This window comes from Tiliqua scincoides, chromosome 4 (genome assembly GCF_035046505.1).
Source record: "Tiliqua scincoides isolate rTilSci1 chromosome 4, rTilSci1.hap2, whole genome shotgun sequence".
In the NCBI taxonomy this organism is placed as follows: Eukaryota; Metazoa; Chordata; class Lepidosauria; order Squamata; family Scincidae; genus Tiliqua; species Tiliqua scincoides.
Window position 1 is genome coordinate 107485092 of NC_089824.1, and position 23724 is coordinate 107508815.

At 45.1% G+C, this 23724-nt stretch overlaps 1 protein-coding gene across 1 annotated transcript; it reads left to right on the top strand.

Annotated features, from left to right (window-relative positions):
• The first annotated feature begins 5 nt into the window (after window positions 1-5).
• Window positions 6-23414, top strand: PRKAB2 (protein kinase AMP-activated non-catalytic subunit beta 2). The gene is made up of 8 exons (XM_066626090.1): window positions 6-86; window positions 12428-12596; window positions 13255-13421; window positions 14944-15037; window positions 16612-16732; window positions 16815-16948; window positions 17706-17774; window positions 20504-23414. The coding sequence occupies exons 2-8, from the start codon at window positions 12435-12437 to the stop codon at window positions 20579-20581; spliced, it is 825 nt and encodes a 274-aa protein (XP_066482187.1). The 5' UTR covers window positions 6-86; window positions 12428-12434; the 3' UTR covers window positions 20582-23414.
• The last annotated feature ends 310 nt before the right edge of the window (window positions 23415-23724 follow it).

A 23724-nucleotide genomic window follows, 5' to 3' on the forward strand; every position in this document is an offset into this window, starting at 1 on the left:
TGCGGGTGCGGGGCGCATGCGCGCCCTTCCCGTCTGCGTGGCCATTTTGGTGAGAGGCGGTGGCGGCGACGGAAGCGGGCGTGCAGGTAGGGAGAGCGCGCGCCTCCCCTTGCCGTGGGTGGGGACGCGAAAGGAGGGGCAGCGCTGTGCGCGCGCTCAGGGGCGCTGTGGTAGTTGCCTGGCCTGGCCTGGCCTGGCCTGGCCTCAGTGCCTCGTCCCAAGTATGAAACGCCCCCCCCCCCCGCCGTGCTGAGGACTGCCTGCCAGTCTGCGCGGTCCAGGCTTTGGGCCAGCTGCTCGCTTCAGGCTTAACCTGTCTCTCCTATGGAGGAGGAGGAGGAGGGTGTCTGCCCTATTTCCCTTGGGTGAAAGTGATCCCCACAGGGCCTGCCTCAGAAGAGGTGCTGTGCCACTAGATCCCTCAAGTGGATCGATCCCTCTTGCGCTTGAAAACACGAGGCACCCAGGATTTAATTTGAATCCTAGGCTCGGTGGGGTTTGATCTCTGAACCTGCTCAAGAGCCCAATCCTAGGTATGTTTACTCAGGTGCAAGTGCCACAATAGTCAGTTGAGTTTACTCCCAGGTAAGTGTTTGCAGCCTGAGGGCCTGATCCTATCCAACTTGGCAGCTCTGATGTAGCCACAATGCATCTTCCTGGTAAGCGGGCACTTGTTCCCATACCTTAAGGGGTCACATGTTCCCATACCTTGAGAAGGCCCCAGTGACTGCCCCTCCGCCTCAGGTTGCAGCGCACACCCCGCTGACACAACTGCACCAGCACTGGAAAATTGGATAGGATTGGGCCCTAAGCCCTCAGACATGGGAAACAGGAGAGGAGTGCCTTTTAGGTGTGCAGAGTGCTCTCTCCAGCACTGAGTACAGTATTCGATTCTGATCTTCCACACATCTATGGTTGGGGGGGGATTGCTTTAGTTTTGAATGTTTGTCTTTAAAGCACTAATAGCTATGGTTCCTGACATTTTGGTAATAAAGCATTGGAAGGGTTTGCAGTCTCCAACATTAAGAACCAACCTTGAAGTTACAGAAGAGCAAAGAACTACCTGCCAAGACAGCCCCTCCAAGGGTGTTTGTGGCACTTAGGTCTAGAAAAAGGGCACCTGAGGAAGGGGGAATATGATTGAGACATACAAACTTTGCAGGGGGTAGGTAGAGTGGGTAGAGGGATGTTCTTTTCCCTCTCACACAACACCAGAATCAGGGGACAGCCACTAAAATTGAGTGTTGGGAGAATTACAACATGCAAAAGAAAATATTTATTTACCCAGCATGTAATTAATCTGTGAAACTCTTTGCCACAGGATGTGGCAGCGACAACTGGCCTAGAGGCCTTTTAAAGGGGATTGGACAGATTTCTAGAAGAAAAGTTCATCTCAGGTTATAAGCTGATGGGTACATGCAACCTCCTGATTTTAGAAATAGGTTACCTCAGAATGCCAGATGTGGGGAGGGAGGCCTCAGGATGCAGGCCTCTTGTTTTGTGAGCTCCCTGGGGCATCTGGTGGTCCACTGTGAGATACAGAAAGCTGTACTTAGATGGCCATTTGACCTGATCCAATGGGGTTCTTCTTATGGTTTTATGTTCTTACAAAGAATGGGGTTTTGGACAATGCCAAATTGTGTTTGTTTATTTGTAAATGTCAACATGCAGCATAATCATACATTTGACTGTGGCAATAGAACAGAAACCCTGAACACATACAATATGCTTACATTAAAGATTGTGCGTCCTTGGTTATTTCTGACTTTAAGATGTGTTGCTAAATCTACAAGTAAAACAAGCAGTGCAAAGTCTTTGTGTTTTCTGCAAACTTTCTGCACTGATTTGAGGTGAGTGTAAATATCAAGGTAGAACAAACATACTGAAAACCTTACAAACCTTAATATACATTCTGGACTGTTTCAGGCATGTCTGTTCCAGGCACGTTCCAGGCATGTGGCAATATGACTTGAGCAATATGTTCGCCCTTTCTTCCACAGAGGCTCACTTAAGGAAGGTCAATTCAAGCCTGTTTCTTTGAGAGACTGAGCATTGCTAAACATTATGTGTGTTTCAGTAGGACTACTTGATGAGGGGAAAGTTTATTTGACATCTGAGTTTATTTATTTGCATTCCCATTAGAATTTTATTCCAACACAAAGGAGGGGGAAATGTATTTAAAAAAAAATATATTGGTGCTTTTAGAATGGGCTTTTAAGTGTATTCAGACTTGAAATGTTGGCTGGTGTTTGTAGACAAAACAGCAAGTCTTCCAGTGCAATCATATGCATATCTACCCAGAAGTGAGCCCCATAAAGTTCAATAAGTTTTATTTCCAGGTAAGTGTGGAGAGTATTGCAGCCTTAGGGCCCAATCCTATGCCTCCCAGGCGTCCAGGAAGACAGTGGTGCCAAAATGGCTGCCTCTGTATCCTATGGGCCACGGAAGCTCCTGAAATTAATCCAATCAAGACAGAAGTACTGATGGTAGCTGTTTTGAGTACCCTTTGGGAAGAAAAGTGGGATAGAAAATGGGTAAATAAAAAAATGAAAGCTGATTCAGATTTTGGTTTACACCCTGTTCTCAAGGTTGCACTCCTTGTGAAAGACCAGACTTGCAACTTGGGAGTATCACGAATGCACTAACTGACATTTCAGCAACTACTTTTGTGACCAGAGTAACCTGGAATGCTCAAAGAACAGTGGTGCCACCATGTCACTGACTTGGGCCGCCCAATTCCATCTGCGTTTGCCTTTGCAAGCATTTGGGTTCTATTGAGTCATTCCACCCTCACCCTGATCACTTGCCACTCTGAAAGTCAGAGTAAATACTTTATTAATAACTGAGATTAGTACATCAGAAGTAGCCACCCATCATAGTAGGCTTCTCAAGGGCCACTAAGGAAATATCAGTACACTGATTGCTACACAGAAAACAAGAAAGCTAACTAGATCTGCAAATACTTACATGCCTGTATACAGGTTCTGTTGTTACCATCTCGATGTTCAGTGTGACAGAGCCTCCCCTTGGCCTACGCCAGGGGTCGGCAACCTTAAACACTCAAAGAGCCATTTGGACCCATTTTCCGGAAAAAAGAAAACCTCAGGAGCCACAAAACCCTTTTGACATCTAAAATGAAGATAACACTGCATATATAGTTTGTGCTCCCCTCTTATAGGTCCCAGTTATATAATACACTCCCCTCTTGTAGGTCACAGTTATATAATACACTCCGCTCTTATAGGTCCCACTAAAAATCAGGTCCAGACCCACAGTTGGAGAACAACTGTTTTAGATTGTGCACAGGTGAACCGCTTGTGAAGGATACTGTCATTCTTTACAGTCATTTACTTCTGTACTTTTGTAAATGCCTTTCCACACAATACTACCTCTGAACAAGACCACTTAGTACTACTTAACACTGTTCACAAAAGTGCTCTTGAACAAACAAGCTAAGAGTTTAAAACTGCATAAAATAAAAGGCATACTAACAGTGATTACTTCCCAACAATGAAATATGCTTTGGTGCTACATATACAGTATGTTACACATACAGTATACAAACATATACAGATTACCATCTGGTTCAGGGGTCTCCAAACCCCTTTCAAGTTTCCAAGTGAAGGAAATGGAGCAGTGAGAGTGTGAGTGAGTGACGGGGAAATGCTGAGTGGGCAGCTTGAAGGCTGTAATCCTGGGCACACTTTCCTGGGAGCAAGCACAATGGGACTTACTTTTGAGGAGACATGCACAGGATTATGCTCAGAGCTTGGGAGGAGGACTGAGCAGCTGCACTCAATTGCTTGCTTTTGCGCTGTGGCTCGGGCAGGAGGGAACGTGCGGTGGCGGGGGCTCACCCTCAGCGGCGGTGCAGGCTCTTTGGGCAGGAGCTGCTCTGCCAGCCCGTTCGCGCCGTCTCCTATGGGGCGCAGCCGCAGAATGCGTGGGAGCTGCGCTCGTGCGCTCAGGCTGGTAAGCGGCGGCTGCGTCGCAGGAGGGGCGAGCCCCTCCCCCCCAGACGGGTTGGCCCCGCACGGAGCTGCAGCAAAAGGCTGAAAGAGCTGCTTGCGGCTGCAGAATGGCAGGTTGCCGACCCCAGGCCTACACCAACCTTGGAGGGACCCAGAGCAAAGGCTCAGCTCATTTTTATAGAAAGATCCACCAATCATAATCCCTTGATTCTGCTGAGTCACTCAGTCAGCTCAGAATGTTGGACTAGTCAGAACTCTTGCACGTACCCCTCACCTGTGGCTTGATCTCATCTTTTGCACCTTTGTGTTATCTCCTGGTGCTGGTACACTCATCCTTGTTCCTAAGGCCATCTGGTCTTCTGCAGTTCTTCTAAGCCTCCATTTCATACTTCCCTTCCTGTTAGCTAACACCTCCAACACTCCATCACCCTGCATATCTCTGTAGTCCCACTTCAAGACATTCACTTCCTTTCCCATTTCCTTTACATTTCCTTCACAAGTGGTATTTTAAGCACTCCTCCCTCAGTTTCATTGTCTGTCTCATATCCCATCTCCTTATAACTTTAGATACTCTCTTATGATCCAATACCTTCTAAAATATCTTTTCACCCCCTTCACAGGGAGTGCACCTGTTCCCAACTTTGGCTCTGGAGTCCCCGGTCACAGCAGTGGCCAAGAGCATGTTTGCCCAGTCTTGGACAAAGATGTACCAACTATGCCTTCTTTCTTGAAGAAGCATAGCTGGCCATGATGATCAGTGTATTATTCACATTGCAATTGCACTACTGTAATGCGTGCTACATAGCACTATCCTTGAAGATTATTCAGAAACTTCATTATATGGGGAGTGGAGGAAGATGGCTGCCAGATGGTAGTTGGCAGGTTAAAGTGCTCTTGCTTTGCCCCTTCCATTTTTTTAGTTTTTTCTACTTTAATTCCTTCTATTCTGCATAAATTTTTTGATCAGTCTGACAAGGAACTTTGGCTGATAGCAGAGGACCTGCTGATTTTTCTCTCTCCCTGCTCAAAACTGGATTGTTTTGGATTATCCAGTCTGCTATCAACAACTAAATGTGAGCAAGAGAAAGAATTGGCTGAGAACCCCCTCAGGGCGTATGTCTCCAATCAAGGTTGCAAAGCAGCTGCCGTTGGATGAATTAAAGGCTTGGACTGAGTCTGAAGGGGAGATAGTAAGTCATTTATCTAAATTTACTTCCTCAAACAAATATTTGATATTAGACTGGTTGGCAACCTTCAGTCTCGGAAGACTATGGTATAAGCCTACAGCACCTGGTATTGCCAGGTGGTCTCCCATCCAAGTACTAACCAGGCCTGACCCTGCTTAGCTTCCAAGATCAGATAAGATCAGGCATCTGCAAGGTAACAGTTGCTGCTTGACATTAGAACCAGATGCAGATACAGCTCCCGGTTTGGGAGATAGTGACATAAAGACTCCCTTAATTTGACTCCCTTAATTTGACTCCACCTCCCTTAATTTGGAAATAACACAGATGTCCCAATGTGATGATGCCACAGCTGATCAAGGTTTCTCATTAACAGAAGATTTATGTAATGTTGATCAGAATATGCAGACTACTTTGGCCGAGATATTTCCGGAATCAGTTGCTCAGTCTTGTTGTGGAACACTACCTTATCACTGGGAGATCTGTGATGGCTATATTTCACAAACTTGATGATACGGCCTCTCAGATACGCTACAGATGATGTTAAATTAAAACAGAAAAAAACCATTGAGTTTCAGTGTGGTCGCAATACTCCAACCCACTCGCTTGAGGAATCTGCAAGGGAGGAGGCAGGTTTCAGGGACAGGAATAATCTGTGGAAGGAGGATGTAAGGGCAACAACCTCCCAACACCTTCAAAAAGAGCAAATATCTCTGGAGATTGCTCATAATTTTATAAACAAAAGAAAATGGACAGATAAATATAGGGTGACAAGATCTTTATGTAGTTTGCTTCGGATTGAAGAGCGACAATTGGATTTAAAAGAGTTTGTATTCTTACCAGCCCCTTGGAATAAGACTAGGCTGCTTCTAAAGTTTGCTTCCTCAGTTATCCCCTTAATGCTCCTGAAAATGAGAACTTTCCTGAGCTCTTTTGAAATTACAGTCAAAAGAGTATTTACTGATATGGAACCGAACCTACTATTGCCGGCGTTAAAGGAACACCTAACTGAGAAGGCACCAACCTCAAGGACAACTGCAACTGGCAGGCAGCCAGCACCACTGTATGGCTGATAAGCTCAGCAGCAAACACGCCTTTAATGAGACCAAAGTTTCAACTCGAGGGTTGGATCTGGGCCCCCCCTTTTCTATGAAGCCTTAGGTTTTGACTCTGAGTTCACCTTACCCTCCTTTCTTGCTTTGGAAAGGCGGTCTAAGGATACTCAGTAGAATGCAGCAGGTATCCAACTGGCTAAGTTCTGTGCCCATACAAACAGGTTTTGGCTTAATTGTCTTTTGGAATATCCGAAATCTGGGGAATTCACCTTTGATTCCCCCTTAGCTGCCAGCGTAGTGGATTATGTGCTGGTCCCCCCTTCCCTCTTGTCCTCTATTCTGGATTTTGAGGTTGGTAACTGTACTCTAAGCCAGGGGTGCCCAAACCTCTCAATGCGACCCTCAGGGAGCCCCCAGTCTCCAATGAGCCTCTGGCCCTCCGGAGATTTTTTGGAGCCCTCACTGGCCTGATGCAACTGCTCTCAGCATGAGGGCAACTATTTGACCTCTCGCATGAGCTGTGGGATGAGAGCTCCCTCCACTGCTTGCTGTTTCACATCTGTGATGCAGCAGCGGCAGCAAAGGAAAGGCCAGCCTTGCTTTGTGCAAGACCTTTTATAGGCCTTGAGCTATTGCAAGACCTTCATTCATTTATATAAGTTCATCTTTAATATATTAATTTATTCAAATTTTAAATGTAAATTAATTCTTTTTTTCCCCCAGCCCCCAACATAGTGTCAGGGAGATGATGTGGCCCTCCTGCCAAAAAATTTTGGACACCCCTGCTCTAAGTGATCATTTTCCTCTTATTTTAACGCTCAACTCAAATCAAGGAAACCTGAGGACTCTGAGTGGTGGGGTTGACAACCTCGAATCCTGGGTGAAAGTCTCCTGGTCCCCAGATTTAAACTGGAGGCTGAAGGAAACTCTGGAGTCTGCTATAAGTTTGAAATTAAAAACAGCTCTGTAAAAAGAAGGGGATCCTCAGGAGTATCTTAATACTTCTGAGGCCCTCACCGCACTTGTATCATCTGTATTCAGACATAACCCCAAAGGCAAGAGATTGGGAGGGAATATGGGGGCATTTCCCTGGTTTGACAAAGAATGTTTGGAGCTGAAAAGTCAGATTCAGTGGGTTTATTTGCAATATAGAAAGCTAGGGGGACAGTGGATCCCAAACCTGTATTTTACGCTAAAAAAGCAGTTACAGACATGTGTGAAAAACAAGAGGCAAGAACTATGCTCACCGCCAATGGAATAAACTAATATGGGCCTCCAGCTTTGATAGAACCAAACAATTCTGGGCTATAATTACTGGATCTTTTCGAGCAACCAGTCCAATTTCTGCCTCCATTTCTCCTCAGTCGCGGTGGCAACACTTTGTATCCCTATTTCATTTGGACAGAGTGAACCCTGTGCCCCCTCCAGAACCAGCTTTGAAGGATCTGCCCGCCTGGCCCCCTGTCATCCCTGAGGAAATTAGTGAGTTGATTGCTCAGGTGGATTCAGGGAAAGCTCCAGGCCCAGATTTGCTACCTTATGAGGCCTTAAAGGCTTTTCCCAATTGGTGGGCTCCAATCTTAGAACCCTGTTTACAACAGTCGACCAGACCGGCATGATCCCAGAGGCATGGATGAATGCAATTATAGTGCCTACATCTATAAAAAAGGAGATCAACTTGACCCTGCAAGTTACAGGCCTATTAGTTTACTCTTCTCCCTAGGTAAACTTTATGCTAAACACCTGTCAGGTAAACTCTTATTGTGGGTATATTGCCAAGGGCTTCCAGGCCCAGAGCAGATTGGCTTCCGTAGAGGTGCCTCTGCCAATGACCATTGCATGGTCTTGGCTCAGTTGGCAGACAAATATTCCAAGAGGAGAAAGGTAAAACTTTTTATGGCTTTCCTGGATTTGAAGGGAGCCTTTGATTTGGTGGTTAGAGAAATTTTATGGGAAAAGCTATGTGGGCTTAACATCAACCTGAGATTGCTTCTTCTTAAAAAACCGCATCTGGGCACAGTATGTCAAGTTCACTGCCCTCCTTCGGGGAAACGGACCCCAAAAAGTCCTGTTGAAAAGGGTGTGAAGCAGGGATGTATTCTTGCTCCCTCCCTTTTCTCACTCTTCCTTAATGATTTGGTTTCCTCTCTCTTGGAAGTAGACGGCCATCCCCCTAAGCTGGGCCCAAGGCACATACCTCTGCTGCTGTATGCTGATGACGCTATCGTGATGTCCTGCTCATAAGAACATAAGAACAGCCCCACTGGATCAGGCCATAGGCCTATCTGGTCCAGCTTCCTGTATCTCACAGCGGCCCACCAAATGCCCCAGGGAGCACACCAGAGCACACCACACTATGCTCATGTATAGGTTTACTGCACCTTCTAAATAAATGTAATGATTACCTAATTGCTAATAAATTAGAACTTAATTATGGGAAGACTAAAATCTTGGTATTCTCAGATTCATGGAAACCATATCCATGGTCTATAAAAGGGAGGAAAATTGAACAAGTTAAGACCTTTAAACATTTGTGGGTGAATTTCTGTTACAATCTTACAATCTGCCCATCCGAAGCTGTCAGCTAACTTAGTCCACTATACCATTCAATCTATCACTTGTTTCTTCTTTAGGCAAGGCAATTGTCATATTCCATCCGCCTTTAAAGTTTATAATGCCAAAGTAATACCGCAGCTCCTATGTGGTTCTCCAGTATGGCTAAGCTCGATTAATCATTCATTTGAGCATCCTCAGGCTATGTTCTTTAGGGATATACTGGGTCTCCCTAGATGTGATCCTTATGCAGCTACTTTTTTAGAACTGGGGCAAGCGTTGCTGGAGACTAGGGCGTGGCAGCTGACCTTTAAGTACTGGCTGCATGTCCTTTTTTTGCACTAGCCGGGATAGTCTGCTATACCTTTTGATTTCTGAACATGATACCTCTGTATGGCTCACTAGAATCTGGAAGAAAATAGAATCTATGGGTCTTCTTTTCAACCATCTGGTCCTGTCTTTGGAAATAGAACTCCTTTCGAAAGTTAAACAGTGGCTTACAGAGATCAAATTTCAAAACCTTCTTAGCCAGGCCACACGAACTTGCTCCCCCTTAGATTTCCACATTCAAATGGAAATCTGAATGATTGTTAGCCCACAATCAAATGGCTCCTTATCTGACTCTTTTGACTGATCCTAAGAAACAACATGTAATTACACAAGCCAGATTTAATGTTACTCCTGTGGCTGTAACCTCAGGAAGGTATTATAAGTTCCCTCTTCTTGATCGGCTCTGCCCTTGTTCTCTGTTCCAGGACGAGATCCTCTCCCATATATTTTTCTCTTGTACAACTCATTGGGCTATGCGCTTTATTTATATAGAATCTAATCAAGCTAAGAAGAATGGGCTCCCAGAGCAGATGAAACTTGTAAACTTATAAAATGATGGCCCAGTAGATGTGTTGCAGGGCACTGCTAATTTCCTTTTGTAAGTTGTAGAAAAGTATGGAAAGAGATTGGTGTAATGTTTATTTTGTATGGTTTGTTTGCATTTTAACCCTAAAATTCGTGTGACCTTTATCTTATTTTATTTTATCTCTATTTTTTAATTCATTATTCTCTTTACATCTTTTTTTACTTTATTGACTCATTTGTTAACATGAGTTAATGCCAATAAAGGTCTCTAAATCTAAATCTTCATTATATGCAGAATGCTGTGTCCAGCGTACTTTTCTGGGGCTGTTTGTGTTAAACTGGCGCTTTTTTCATTTGTACTGACTGCTAGTATATTTATGGGCACAGTTCTGGTTATTATCCATATTAGTTGGGACTTAGATACTTGAAGAACCACTCTCCTCCTTCTTTATGGATCTTTATGTTCACTATGCATTAGAGTTCTGCTTCACAGCCTGTCACCTACAAAGTTTGTGGTGATGCAAGACAGGGCCTTTACATTACTTGCATCCAGATTATGAAACTTCTTCCCTGGAGAAACTCAGCTGAACCAGTCTTTACCTGTTTTTTAAATGGGCAGCAAAGCACCTTTTTAAACTAACTTTTGATTGATCAGTGTAACTCTGCCTTTTCTTGTTTCTCTTATTTTTAATTGGGACCTAATTACTGTCACTATGTTCAGATTTCTTAATTGTTGATATTATTTTGCAATTCCATTAAATTTCAGTACTATTATTATTTATTAATTATTATTAACAGTATTTATATACCGCTTTTCAACCGAAAGTTCACAAAGTGGTTTACAGAGAAAATCAAACAAACTAATGGCTCCCTGTCCCAAAAGGGCTTGCAATCTAAAAAGATGCAAAAGAACACCAGCAGGCAGCCACTAGAAAAGACACTGCTGGGGTAAGGAGGGCCAGTTACTCTCCCCCTGTTAAATAAAAGAGCACCCACTTAAAAAGTGCCTCTTACCCAGTTAGCAGGGGTAATATATACCTATATGTAATGGAAGATCAGAGGATCATTAGGTGGATGATGTGGTGCTGCCAGCGATTCCATGTTTTGACAGCTGGTTGACAGCTCTGGGAAGGGCAGGGCTGGCTCCACAGCTGTAATCAATCAAGGCCAATGGAGACCTGGATGGACACCTGAGCTTCATTTGACCTTGATGGGACTTTGAATGGACACTGAAGGGATGGCTCACCTGAGCCTAATTTGGAGCTAATGAGGTAGCTCACAGCTGAGCTGCATTTGGATCATGAGACATCCAAGGATAAAAGGCAGCTTTGGAAGGAGACAGATCTACCCTGACCCAGGACCAAGAGCGGGACCCTGACCCAGCTGGAAGCTGGACCCTGACCCAGAGCGAGGAGCAGGACGCTGACCAGAGGGAGGACCCTGACCCAGAGCCAGAAGCGGGACGCTGACCCAGAGGGAAACCCGGACGGACCCACACTGGGAGAAGGGGACTGCCAGAACTCTGCTGGAGGACACAGAAGAGAGGACTGCCAGGACCCTGCTGGAGGAGACACTCTGCTGGAGAGAACACTACTGGAGAGGAGGAACTCTACTGCAGAAGATTGGACTGGGAATACTGGATTGGGAAGACTGGACTGTGCTTTGGAGACTGGATTGGACTTTGACTGGAGGCTTCAGACCTCTACCCACTAAGTTAAGTGGAGTTTTGGGGAGGGAAAGCCTCTGGACAAGAGGACTTGCAGGGAGTGTATGTGTTTGTAGCAATAAATTCTTGTTAATTGCTATAGATAAGAAGTTCCGTGTTTATTCCTTTGCACACCACAGCTGTGCTTCTTGGAAAAGGGGGGTGTTAATTAGCCAAAAAGCAGGCATTAGAAGGGAGTTGGGATATTTGGCAGAACACTATACTATAAACATCCATGATAGTTCCTTCAGAAGGATGGGTATAAATATATTAAATGAACATTAAACAAATAAATAGTCCAGTTCAAAATGTCGAGGCTACAAAACAAAGAAATGATTAGTTGATACTTGTAAGTGGTGTTTCTGTCATTCCATTTTATACCTCTGTGTTTTCATAAGCGATTAGCTTGGGGAAGTTTAACCTGTCCGTTTAAATTTAGCTTCTTCTTTCACTTGAAAATGGAATTCTTAGCTCTTGTGATATATTGAGGATTCTTGAAATACCTTCACTTTGAGTTTTTTATGGGGTAAAATTTCTCAGTAGCTTCCTATACTCTTTGGAATTGTATAGGTGAAATGGACAGTTGTTAAATTTATTATGAACACACAACAGTTTGATTTTCAGTAACTGCAAAAATTATTTGAATATGCTAAATCAGTGGTTCTCAAACTGGTGGGTTGTGACCCACCAGGAAACTGGAAGAAGCCCATTCTTCCTTAAGGGGAGTGGCCAAGAAATTGGCAGCAACACGATTGCGCTGCTGCCAGGAAGGAAAGGGTGATTTAAACTCACCTGGTGGTCACTGTGGCTCTCTGGAGGGTCTGGGACTGGGTAGACTGGAGGGTCTGGGACTCTGGAGCAGTCTGGGAACTGCTGCTTGAATGCACAGTTTCACCAGTTTCACAGTTTTGATGATTGGAATAGAAATAGAAATTGCCAGATGTTGGTGTTTTGGGGAAACCTATTGAAACCTCTTGGCTTCATTTTTCCATTCCAGATGCCCCTAAAGGAAGACAGAGGAGTCCTGGGGGATTGGAGGATTAAGTTGTGTATTAGAAAGTTGTAATTTGTTAATATAGTCTTCTCTCTTTCATCCTGTTGTAGTGCAATCATGGGGAACACCACTAGTGAAAGGGTGTCTGGGGAGCGCCATGGCTCCAAGTCTCACCGCTCTGATGGAGCCAGTAGCACTCATCAAGCTAAGGATCATCCACACAAGATCATGGTGGGCAGTACTGATGACCCCAACATTTTCAGCACTCATGACTCCAAGGTACAAGCTCCAATAGAAGAATCTGAGGGCTAGCCTGCCAGTTTGAGTTAAATTCCGCTGGATGATACATCTGTCCTTCTAAACATATGGATCATTAGCACAAATAGCAGTACCAGCACTAGTGTTTCACTGCTGTGTATGATGTCATTGTGAGTTCATAGGGTTATGGCTTGTAAGGACTAAGTGGGATATGAAGTTCAACACCCTACTGCATGACCTTAATGTAGGTTTAAGACATACAGGGGTTTAATGTAGACCCCTGTATGTCTACAACATCATAACAACTACTGTGTAGGTGGGCCACTCCAGCAGTAACCGCAAGGATGGGCTTAGGATCTTATGGGTCAATTATTTTTGTATTGCCTCTTTAAGAGAGCCAAGAAACAGCACACTTTTAACATTGTGAGAATTGAGTTTCTAGAAATGTGCTGAGTGAGAGGTGAATGCAAGGTGCTTAGGCATTATGCCCTCATGGCCATGAAACTTGAGGAGGGATTTGTTGAGAATCTCTCCAGATTTCTGCGCTCTTGAGTAGGGTTAGAAAAGTTCTGTCATGCACCTGATGATGATGGTGCCTCTGAAATAGGACCAAAAAATATTTCTAGTTCTTGTATCCTGGAGACTTAGGAAAGATGCAAATCTTATCTTACTCCTGCAGCTGCTTGGAGAAAAGGATTTTTTGTCATGGCAGCATGACTTGGATGAGTCAATCAAGCCATCCCAACAGGCTCGTCCTACTGTCATCCGCTGGACTGATGGAGGCAAGGAAGTCTTCATCTCAGGATCATTTAACAATTGGAGCACCAAGATTCCCCTCATTAAAAGGTAAGGAAGGGTTCCCTCCATAGCCACAGATCCAGTATCTGCTGATTTGGTTGTCAGTGGATCTGTCCCACATGCCCATTAACATGATTTAGAGGCTTACCCCAGTGAAAATGATTTTGCTTAACAGGGTTGCTATAAGCATTCAAGCTTGTAGTGATGCTCAGGTTGTCTCCCAGCAGCCCAGTGCCTTGAAAAAACTAGATGAAGGTTAACAGGAAATGCATATGGGGACACACCTGTATTTACCTGCAACAAGTTCCATGAAATCAATGGGGTGTACTTCTGAGTAGACACACATAGAATTGCACTGTGAAATCATATGGGTTTGTTGTCTCTCCCTAGTTCTATGTTGGACAAACACTGGGAAAATGTTGAAACTTGTACTGAAATTTTAATGTAGTGAATTGAAAGTAATTTCTGTTTAATGTATTGATATGTGTGGGACTCAGAGGCCACTTTATTTATGCCTGCTTACTTCTTCTGTTTTATTACATGACTACAAAAAACCTACTGCTGAATGGATGAAATTAAAGCAGATTTTGATGTGATGTTGAATGAACTATAGGACAGTTAGTGCATTTCAGAGCTTCAAAATGCTTCACATACAATATCTCAGTAAATCTTAGTTCTGCAAGGTAGACCTATATTACCCATATATTGTAGATCAGGCGTGTCAAACTCATTTCATACAGAGGGTCGCATTCATGATGCCTGCTAAGGGCCGGAAGTGATGTCATTAGGCAGGAAGTGGTGTCATTAAACAGGCCGTAACCAAAAATAAACACTTTTTCTCACTTAGGAACTCCTTAGCTGCAAATGACAGAAGAGAAAACATGCAAATCTTGATCATATTTCAAGATATGGAAGAGCCTAAATTTCACGAGGGCTTTCCTTTCAGCAGTAACGCCTCAGCATTACTCAGCAGCCGAAAGCCTGAGGGCCAGATAAAATGCTTCCGCAGGCCGCATCTGGCCCCCGGGCCTTATGTTTGACACCCTTATTGTAGATGAAGGATTGAGGCAGCAAGAGAAATGACTACTAGTGAGTTTGTGAGATTTAAACCAGAAACTTCCCAGTCCCAGGCACCAAGCTACTCTAGCCCCAAAGGAAGTCCCTACCAGTCATTAAGTCATGAACATTCTGAAGTGATCAGGTTGATTTAGGGGTGGTCTTTTTCTTTCCCTCACAGCGTAATCCTATGCATGTCTGTTCAAAAGTAAGTCCCGTTGGGTTAAATGAGACTTACTTCCAGGTAAGTGTGTATAGGATTTCAACCTTAGGGTAGCATTCATAGCTTCCCTTTCACTGGAATAAGGACAGTGAAATTAAGGTCGGTTTTCCTTTGAAGGGTCCTTCTCATAGCTTTGAGATAAAACCAATATAACCTCTGGTGAAAAATCAGTGGATAATTAGGTTACACCTGTACCTACTTCATTATTTACATTTATGTGGTAGATCATACAGTGGCCATGTGAAGCTTTCTCACTAGGTCCCTATGTATCACAACTATCTCTCTTTTCAGCCACAATGACTTTGTTGCTATTCTGGACCTGCCTGAAGGCGAGCACCAGTACAAGTTCTTTGTGGATGGCCAGTGGGTGCATGATCCTTCAGAGGTAATTCCTTTTTCTCCCTGACCAAGTCTTGTGTTTGCTGAGAGGTCCTTCTCTCCCTCATCTTGCTGTCAGGTGAAGGCTGAGAAGGCGTGTGAGATGGAGTTGTGCCAGCTCTGTCAAGTCAGAATTTCATGCTGTAGGCTGGAACTTGTTAAGTGTGCTTTTGGTGGCTCTTGACAATGGCAAGGAACAAGTAGGATGTTTTAGAGCTCAGAAATAGCCAAAGCCCTAGTATAAACAGTGAGACCAAGGCCTTCGGTGATGTTCTCAGTCAGGATGATAACGGCGCAACCAATGGCCACAGTTGTCCTAGCTTTGATTGAGAATTTGGCTACTTTGATGATGCCTTGTTCTGAAGGATCATATTCATGGAAGTTTTTTTTAATTTCTGAATTTATTTTTCACATTTTTATGCTACCCTTCCTCTAAGGAGTTCAGGGGGGTGTACATGGTTCCTTCCTTCCTTTTATTCTCACAGCGATCTTGTAAGGTAGGTTAGGTTGGGAGAGAGTGACTGGCACAAGGTCACCCAGGAAGCTGTGTGGCTGAGTGGGTATTCAACCCTGGATCTTCCAGGTCTTAGTCCAACCCCGACACCAATCATTACACCATCGGAACCACTACACCATTGACTGTCAGTTAATTCTGTGTTTCAAGAATAGAGAGATTGCAGTAATTCTGATTGATGGTATGAACTTTTGTAGCTTTTAATTTAAAGATGCGCAGTATTTTTACATTTTCATTCTCTGTATGTGAACGTAATCTAACACTTGCACTGCTTATATAATTAGTTTTTCTGGTGTTTTTCTCTCTCTAAGTAACTGGATATGAGCAACTGGGCATTGCCTGTCTTTTGGATATGTACAGCACAATCTTATATATGTTTGCTCAGAAGTGAACCCCATTGTGTTCAATGGGGCTTACTCCCAGGAAAATGTGTATAGGATTGCAGCCATAGTGTGTTTATTTTCAGTAGTGATGTATGTGAAAGGCCATTTGCCATTAACAAATAGAGATGAATTGGGAAGGAAGTGAGAGTAGATGCTCAGGAGAGACATCTGGGGCACAGCATCCCTTAAGAATTTAAAGTTTTGCGCAGCACTTCTTGAATGTTTAGCTTTACCCACTTGATAATATGATGTCATCTTTACTACCCTTTGCAAGGTAGATCAGTATTGCAGATCCTGTCTCCATATTGCAGATGGGCTGAAACTGAGAGAGAGTGGCATACCTAGTGAGGCCACCTAGTGAGTTCATGGCTCAGGTGAGACTTGCACTGGGGACTTCTTTACTCTTGGCATTTTTCATACACCAGCTCTTAGGGAGGAAGGGCTGGGACTGGAAACAAACAGGATTAGAATTTCAAGGTTTTACTCTCACACAGCCATAGTACTTGGCATATACTAGTACTTGGCATATACTTGGCATATACAGTACTTGGCATATACTTGGCATATACATAGGCTTGGCATATACAGAAAACCTCACCAGGAGTGTTCTTGCTTCATAGAGGATGTGATTTTGCTGTAGGGATGAGGATGTAACATGTAGTCTTATGTCTGCTTGTTTTTTAGCCAGTGGTTACCAGTCAGATGGGAACAATTAACAATCTGATTCATGTCAAGAAGTCGGACTTTGAAGTGTTTGATGCGTTAAAGGTGGACTCTCTGGAAAGTTCAGAGACTTCCTGTCGAGGTGACTTTCCTGCGCTGTTTGTTTGGGTTCTGTTGTTTTTCTGGGTTCCTTTTTTTGTACTAATCTTCTTAATTTTTAATAGACCTTTCTGGCTCTCCTCCTGGAATTTATGGCCAAGAAATGTATGTGTATCGAGCTGAAGAACGTTTCAAATCTCCACCAATTCTCCCTCCTCATCTTCTCCAGGTCATCCTTAACAAGGATACTAACATTTCGGTGAGTATCAAGTTCATAAATACTCTACTCCAACTGTTCTCAAACTCTCAGGGAGTTTGAGAACTAAGTTGTTGCAGAGAAGGGGGAGAGGCGGCCATGCGATCCCCAGGAACTTAGGGAGGAAGGATCCCCAGGCTTGCACTGCTGCCAGGGACAAGATGGGGTTTTTCCATTTACCTACAGTCAGCAGCAGTCTCATGGGAGATTCAGGGAGTCTGCAGACCCCTCTGCAGGGCTCCCCAAGCCTCCAAACATCTTGAAAAAGCAAAAAACAAACACCCACTTCCTGTTTTTGTCATGAAACTGGTTTTGTTTTTTTGTTTTTTTACTTTTGCAAGATGTTTGGAGGCTTGGGGAGCCCTGCAGAGGGGTCTGCAGGTTCCCCAGAAACCCCCACCCCAGGCTTCTGCTGGCTTTAGGTAAGTGGAAAAACCCCACCTTGTCCCTGGCAGCAGTGGGATCCTGGGGATCACGTTGCTGCCTCTCCCCCCTTCCCCGCCAGTTTGAGAATCCCTGTTCTACTCAACAGGAACAGCTTGGGAGTCCAAAGAGTACTGTTGTTATGGAAAGTGGATTCTCAGTTCAGTGGATGTTTAATAACATTAGAGTCGGTTGTAGGAAGCTCAGAGTGTCTGGAGTACACTAGGCCAACCATCTGTGGGGCATTTTCAAGATTAGTTGCATAAGACATCCAGTGTGAGAGAATCAGAAATGGGTGCATGACATTTCCAGCTGATGCTTTCTTCTTCTATTACAGTGTGACCCAGCCCTTTTGCCTGAGCCAAACCATGTCATGCTGAATCATCTCTATGCACTCTCCATTAAGGTAAATTTAGGGCTAGGTAGCCTGCAGTAGTTTGAGGGAGGGCTGCCGTCGCATCCTGCATACCAATGGCAGCTGCGGGCGGCACCTCACCCCTTCTCCTGGGTAAGGGAAGTAGCCCCGCAATAGCTACTCTCTCCCTACTGCCTCCCCTGGCATCCCTCCCGCCCGCCCTCTCCTTGTCTCCCACCTCCCTGTCACGCCTCCCCCCTCCCCAGAATACCTCCTCCCTGCCTCCCCCTGCCCCTGCTTTCCTCTCTTTGGCAGTCCGTGCAACTGCCAAGCGGCAGAGGCTGGGCACAGATGCTCGCCCAGCAGTAAGCCTCACAAACGTGCCTTATGGCACGTTTGCGATAGTGCATGCCGGCAGTAAGCCCATTGAGCCCAAGATTGGCTGTAGTCTTATATACACTTTAGGAGTAAGTCTCATTGAACACAATGGGACTTACTTTTGAGAAGACATGCATAGGCATGTGCTTTAAATCTCTGTTTTCAATTCGTCTGTTACCATTTTAGCTGAATATCTAGCGTTCAGAATGGAATGGTAGAGCCAAGTGGTCATAAAATACTGTATGTCAGGTATGACAATTCTATATAAACACGCCACTTGACAGTTGTAGTTGTAATGCATGAGCAATACCACACCTAGAGCAGTGGTTCTCAAACTTTTTAGCACTGGGACCCACTTTTTAAAATGACAGTCTGTCAGGACCCACTGGAAGTGATGTCATTAACATATAAGTGGTGTCATTACTGGAAGTAGCATCGTCAATTTAGGCTTCAAATCTAAGCCACGATCAGCCAAAGGTCCCATTGCGCAGTGCACTCAGTCTGTTATTTTGCATAGTTCGGAATTCAAACATTCCAGCTTGGGAGTCAAAGCAGAACACAGACTTGGATCCTTCTCCAGCCACACAGCCCTTCCTTTCCCGGGTCCCATCTTCCCACCTATTCAGGACAAAGCACCATGCTTCTCTCCCATCGGGAGCCTGTCCTGCCCAGCAGCGCCGTGCCCTGTATTTTCAGTTCTGTTGTTTTCAGTGGTGGCTGAGCTAGGTGCTATGCAACCCACCTGAAATTTGTCTGTGACCCACCTAGTGGGTCCTGACCACAGTTTGAGAAATGCTGGCCTAGAGTGTGCAGACTGGCCATTGCTATTGCTTATTTGAAATGATAGTGCTTATGGACTGCGCAGTCCTCCGCAGGGTAGGGAAAATTTTAGAAGGACCACTGCTGAGCAGAAGCGACGCAGCTGAAAAGGCAACTGGCATGCTAATTGGGCTCTTCCATATCTTGAAAATATGATGATTTGCATATGTTCTCTTCTGTCATTTGCAGCTAATGAGTTCCTGTGTGAGAATTCTGGTCATCACCTGCTTAATCATCTCACTTCTGGCCCTCAGCAGGCGCCATGAATGCTCTAACTTTTGGCCCGCTGAATGAAACGGGTTTGACACCCCTGGTTGAGATCATGTTTAGATTGTTTGAGAACCCAAATACTTTCTCTAAGATGTTTTGGAAATCTATGTGCATTGCAGTTGCATTGAGCTTCCAACAGGTCTTTTGTGTGTGTGCATGTATGTGCTTTTTTCTTTCTCCAAAAAGAGCCCCTCCCTGATCTCTTGAGTGCCTCTCTGAATCTCCATGTAGCAGTTCTGTATTGCACCTTTGGCTCTCTAATCTGTTTTTCTACCTTGATACTTTTTTTCCTCTTGGACAACACCCCTGTACTTTGCTCAGTAGTAATTTCAGTATTCATACAGATAATCCCTCTAACCTAACTGTTCCCTCTCCCTTACCACATCCATTGATCTTGGACTTCAGACACACTCCCCAACACCCTGTCTTGGTTGCTGATTTCATTTCGTCCTCCCCATAATAGAGAGTGGGATTAGCATGCATCCGAGGGTTAGGATTGGACACACACACACCCTTATTCTTTCCCCCAGCCTTCCCACTACAACTTGGAAACCATGCACCCTTGTGTTGCAGGTCTCACTTGTGTATAACAATAACAAGCTCAGGTGATTGAGTGCCTATCTTCTTTCTTTTGTGATCCACTTCAGCATCCAAGGCAGGTCCTGGGCCCACCACAACCAAGAAGATGCAAGGCAATATGGACACAAACCGGAAGTCATTTCCAGGTTGCACCAACACACAGTCCACTACATTATGCTGCATCTCATCCCAGAGTGCCTTGCAGGCAGCTTCTGCAAGGCATTCTGGGTGTGATGCAGTGCAACACAACCAATGATGCAGGTTGTGGGGTGGCACAACCCAGAAGTGGCTTCCAGTCATGGCGGGCCTGTGACCCACCAAAAATCAGGTTGTGACCCACCTGTGGGTTGCGATCCACAGTTTGGGAAACACTGTCCTATCAGATTGAAAGGAAAATGGGCCACCTACAAATAAAGATAGTGGTTTCTATATACTTGAGGGACTCTAGGTGCACAAAAGTAGATACATTTGTAAATTAAAGGAAAATATAAAGGGTGGGAACTAAGCGTGATGTGGACTAAGCATGGCCCCCAGGAACCACAAAATGTTGAGGTATCCATTGGAGACAATTTTTTTTTAAAAAAGCAGCAAACATGGGGAGGGGAGCAGAAAGAGAGAATTGGCCTACTTGAGTCCTTTAACAGCTTCTAGTATCCTGGAAATTTTAGAGTTGGGAAGATGTCACATTTTGTTGTCCTCTATAACCATGTTTATGCTGCTCTCTCCTCCTCTAGGATGGTGTCATGGTGCTCAGTGCCACCCATCGCTACAAGAAGAAGTACGTCACTACCCTCCTCTACAAGCCCATCTGAATTGGGTTTCTCTTATTGCTATGGGGACACATGGAGGCTGTTGCTTTGTCTTCACATGCTGGAATATTAGGAGGCATTAGAATTGGTAGTCAGCTTCCAGACTCCTCTGGCCGGTGTGAAAGCTTTGTATGATGCCAGTCTCTGTCTTAGCATTTGACTGATTAAGAATTTCCATTTGTGACGGCTGTTTCTATCACTCGGCTTGCACCTCTTAGGCGCGCGAAGTTAGTGACATCGAGTTGTTGGGTGCATTATCTCCTTCACCCTGTAAACTGAAGAAATGGGTTCTTCCTGGAAGGAGGAGCTTCAAGTTGTGCTTCCTTGTTGGCCTAATCCTGGACAGTATCCTTGCAGTTATCCTTGCAGTTATCTCACACCTGAGAGCTTTTTAGGAATGGCACAGATTCATGGCAAAGAAAGAGCAACTCCTTATTTCACCTGTTTTTGAGGGAGTCACCTGCTTCCTGTTCCTTGCCTTCCTGGTCGTGGTGGTTAATTATTGCTTTCAACTAGGTGCAGTTAGTTGGGGCAGGGGTACAAGGCAGGGCTTTTCTCAAAGTCTTAGAGGACAGATTTATCAGTTGCTTTTAACTCATGCTGGCTATTTGGAACCTCCAGATTTAGAGGCAGTGAATACTAATTGCTGGAAGCAATACTGAGAGAGAATTATTGCCTTCAGGGCCCTCCTAGTGGGCTTCTTTGACCCATCTGGTTGGCCATTGTGGGAATTGGGACTTTGGACAATATAGGTTGCTCCAGTGGGGCTTCCAGTTTGTTTTTAATAATGGCCACCACTTGCCCTTCATCCTTGCATGGACATCTAACAGTGTGGTTCTAGCCTACAATGTGGAGTGCATGTGTGTGCCCAGATGGTAGCATCAGCACATGTACCTCTATAATGTGGTGTGCTGAAGCAGTTTTTGCATTATTAAGCATTTGTGAGAAGAGTATAGGACTCATGATCACTCCTGCAAGGAGTGAAAGTTCAAAGTATTGACTGTAGAAACATGGAGTTGTTTTGCTCAGTTAAGGCAAAGGTCCATCTACTGTAGGCGGTGCCTCTGGGAAGCTCATAAGTAGAGCTCAGTGTCAATGGCCTTCCTTTCTGTTTTTTGTCCCTGGTATCTGCTATTTAAAGGTATACTGCCTCTGAACATGGAAGTTCTATTTTAAGTAGTCATCATGACTCATGATGACTAATAGCTCTCAGACTTATCTTTCATGAATATAGGTCAGTAATTTTCAACCTTTTTCATCTCACAGCACACTGGCAAGGCACTAAAATAGTCAAGGCACACCATCAGCTTTTTGACAATTGACAGGGCACACTGTGCTGTCAATGGGGGCTCACATCCCCTAATGGTCCTATTGATAAATGACCCTCTTCCAAATTCCTGCGGCACACATGGGGACCATGCGCGGCACACCAGTGTGCCACGGCACGGTGGTTGAAAATGGCTGATATAGGTGCTTATACAAATGAGAAATTGCTGTATACAGCCCAACCCTATTCATTCTTTGCTATAGTGTGTGGCTTCTTAGCTTGCTAGGACTGTCCTCTTGCACACTCAGAATGAGGTCTAGCCTTCTGCCCTTGTAAAAAACAGTTCCATGAATTCTAGCTTCTTAAATCCAGAAAGAAGGCACATGAAGGAAGGCATGATTGAGATATATATCATTATGCATGGGGTAGGTGAAAGGGAGTTCTCTTTTCTCTCACACGCCATCACAACCAGGGGACTTCCAATAAAATTGATTGGTAAGAGAGTCAGAACAGACAAAAGGAATTATTTCTTTACCCCGGTTTTAATTAATATGTGGAAATCATTGCCACAGGCGTTGTGATGGTACCTGGTCTAGATGCCTTCAGAAGGAGACCGTGCAGATTTATGGAGAGAAAGCCCATCACAGGTTACAGGTCGTGATGACTGTATTAAACCTCTGGGTTTTAGAGGCAGCCTTTCTCTTAATGCCAGATAAAAGGAAGTGGCAACACATATCTTGTTGTCTTGAATGCTGCCTGAGACATCTGGTGGTTCACTGTGAGATATAGGAAGATGGACTAGATGGGCTGTTGACCTGATACACAACTGGGCTCTTGTTATGTTCTTATGCATGAAGCAAATGTAGTTGCTGGACTCTCAAGGCCTACAGAGAGATATTGGAGCTTTAGTTTTGGGTTATGTAGCATAGTAAGAAAGTGCTTGGTCCACCTTCACAGGGGCCCCAAACCCACTGCATGGAAAATTTTGCTCTTTTCCTACTTCAGCCTTTTGACATAGCTTTGGGATCTGTTGATTCTTGAGCTGGGGCATGAATAGTCCCACCATCCGAGGATTTGAGGCTAAACAACAAGCATTAATGGACTTTGGCTGGAACTCTATTCAGTTCATCTCTAAGCTGGGGATGGGTGGTAGGGAGCATTTCTATGTTACATAGTTGTACTTTACCTATTGTTAGTAGACTCTTAGCTTAAACCTGGGATCGGCAACCTGTGTTTTTAGAGCCCCATGTGGCTCTTTCAGCCATTTGCTCTGGCTCCTGCAGGCTGGGATTTAAAGGGGCAGGACGGGCAGCTGCTGCTCTGGCTCCTGCAGGCTGGGATTTAAAGGGGCAGGACGGGCGGCTGCTGCTTTCCCCTTGGGGGGAGCGGGAGATTGTTTTGTGTTGCGGGGGAGGGAAAGGGGGGCTTGGCCACTCCTGCCTGGGAAGATGGTGTGCTGGGGCTTTGCGTCTATGTCGTGTATATGGTGAGTGTGGCTGACAGCAGCCAGGCTCCCCTCCTGGCTTCCTGCCACCCTGAGTGTGGCTGGCAAGGGGTGGGGGCGCCAGGTGGGTGGGCTTCTAGTGGGGGGTCGGTGGGGGGCGCAGAGGCAGGAGGGGGAGCCCAGGCAGGGCTGCCTGGGTGGGGGGAGGCAGGGGCAGCTCCCAGGAGAGGGCAGAAGGCGCTTGCAGTCCCCTTGTGGGCATCTCCTGTGCACACAGCTGTGGGGTGGGGCTTGGCACAGTGAGGCAATGGGGATGACCTCACTTTTGTCTTGTAGGGCAATAGGTGAAGCAGAGCATTGGAAGAGGGGGGGAGTGTTGACTTTGCAAGGGTGGGTGGGTGGGGAAGAGGGAGGCTGTGGAAGGGCTGCCTGTGT

What these genes read in the sequence shown, in the direction of transcription:
- PRKAB2 (XM_066626090.1), top strand. Translation starts at nt 12,435, where the DNA reads ATGGGGAACACCACTAGTGAAAGGGTGTCTGGGGAGCGCCATGGCTCC. An exon ending in AAGATTCCCCTCATTAAAAG is followed by an intron (nt 13,422 to 14,943) that starts GTAAGGAAGGGT and finishes CTCTCTTTTCAG; the next exon opens with CCACAATGACTTTGTTGCTA. An exon ending in TCTATGCACTCTCCATTAAG is followed by an intron (nt 17,775 to 20,503) that starts GTAAATTTAGGG and finishes CTCCTCCTCTAG; the next exon opens with GATGGTGTCATGGTGCTCAG.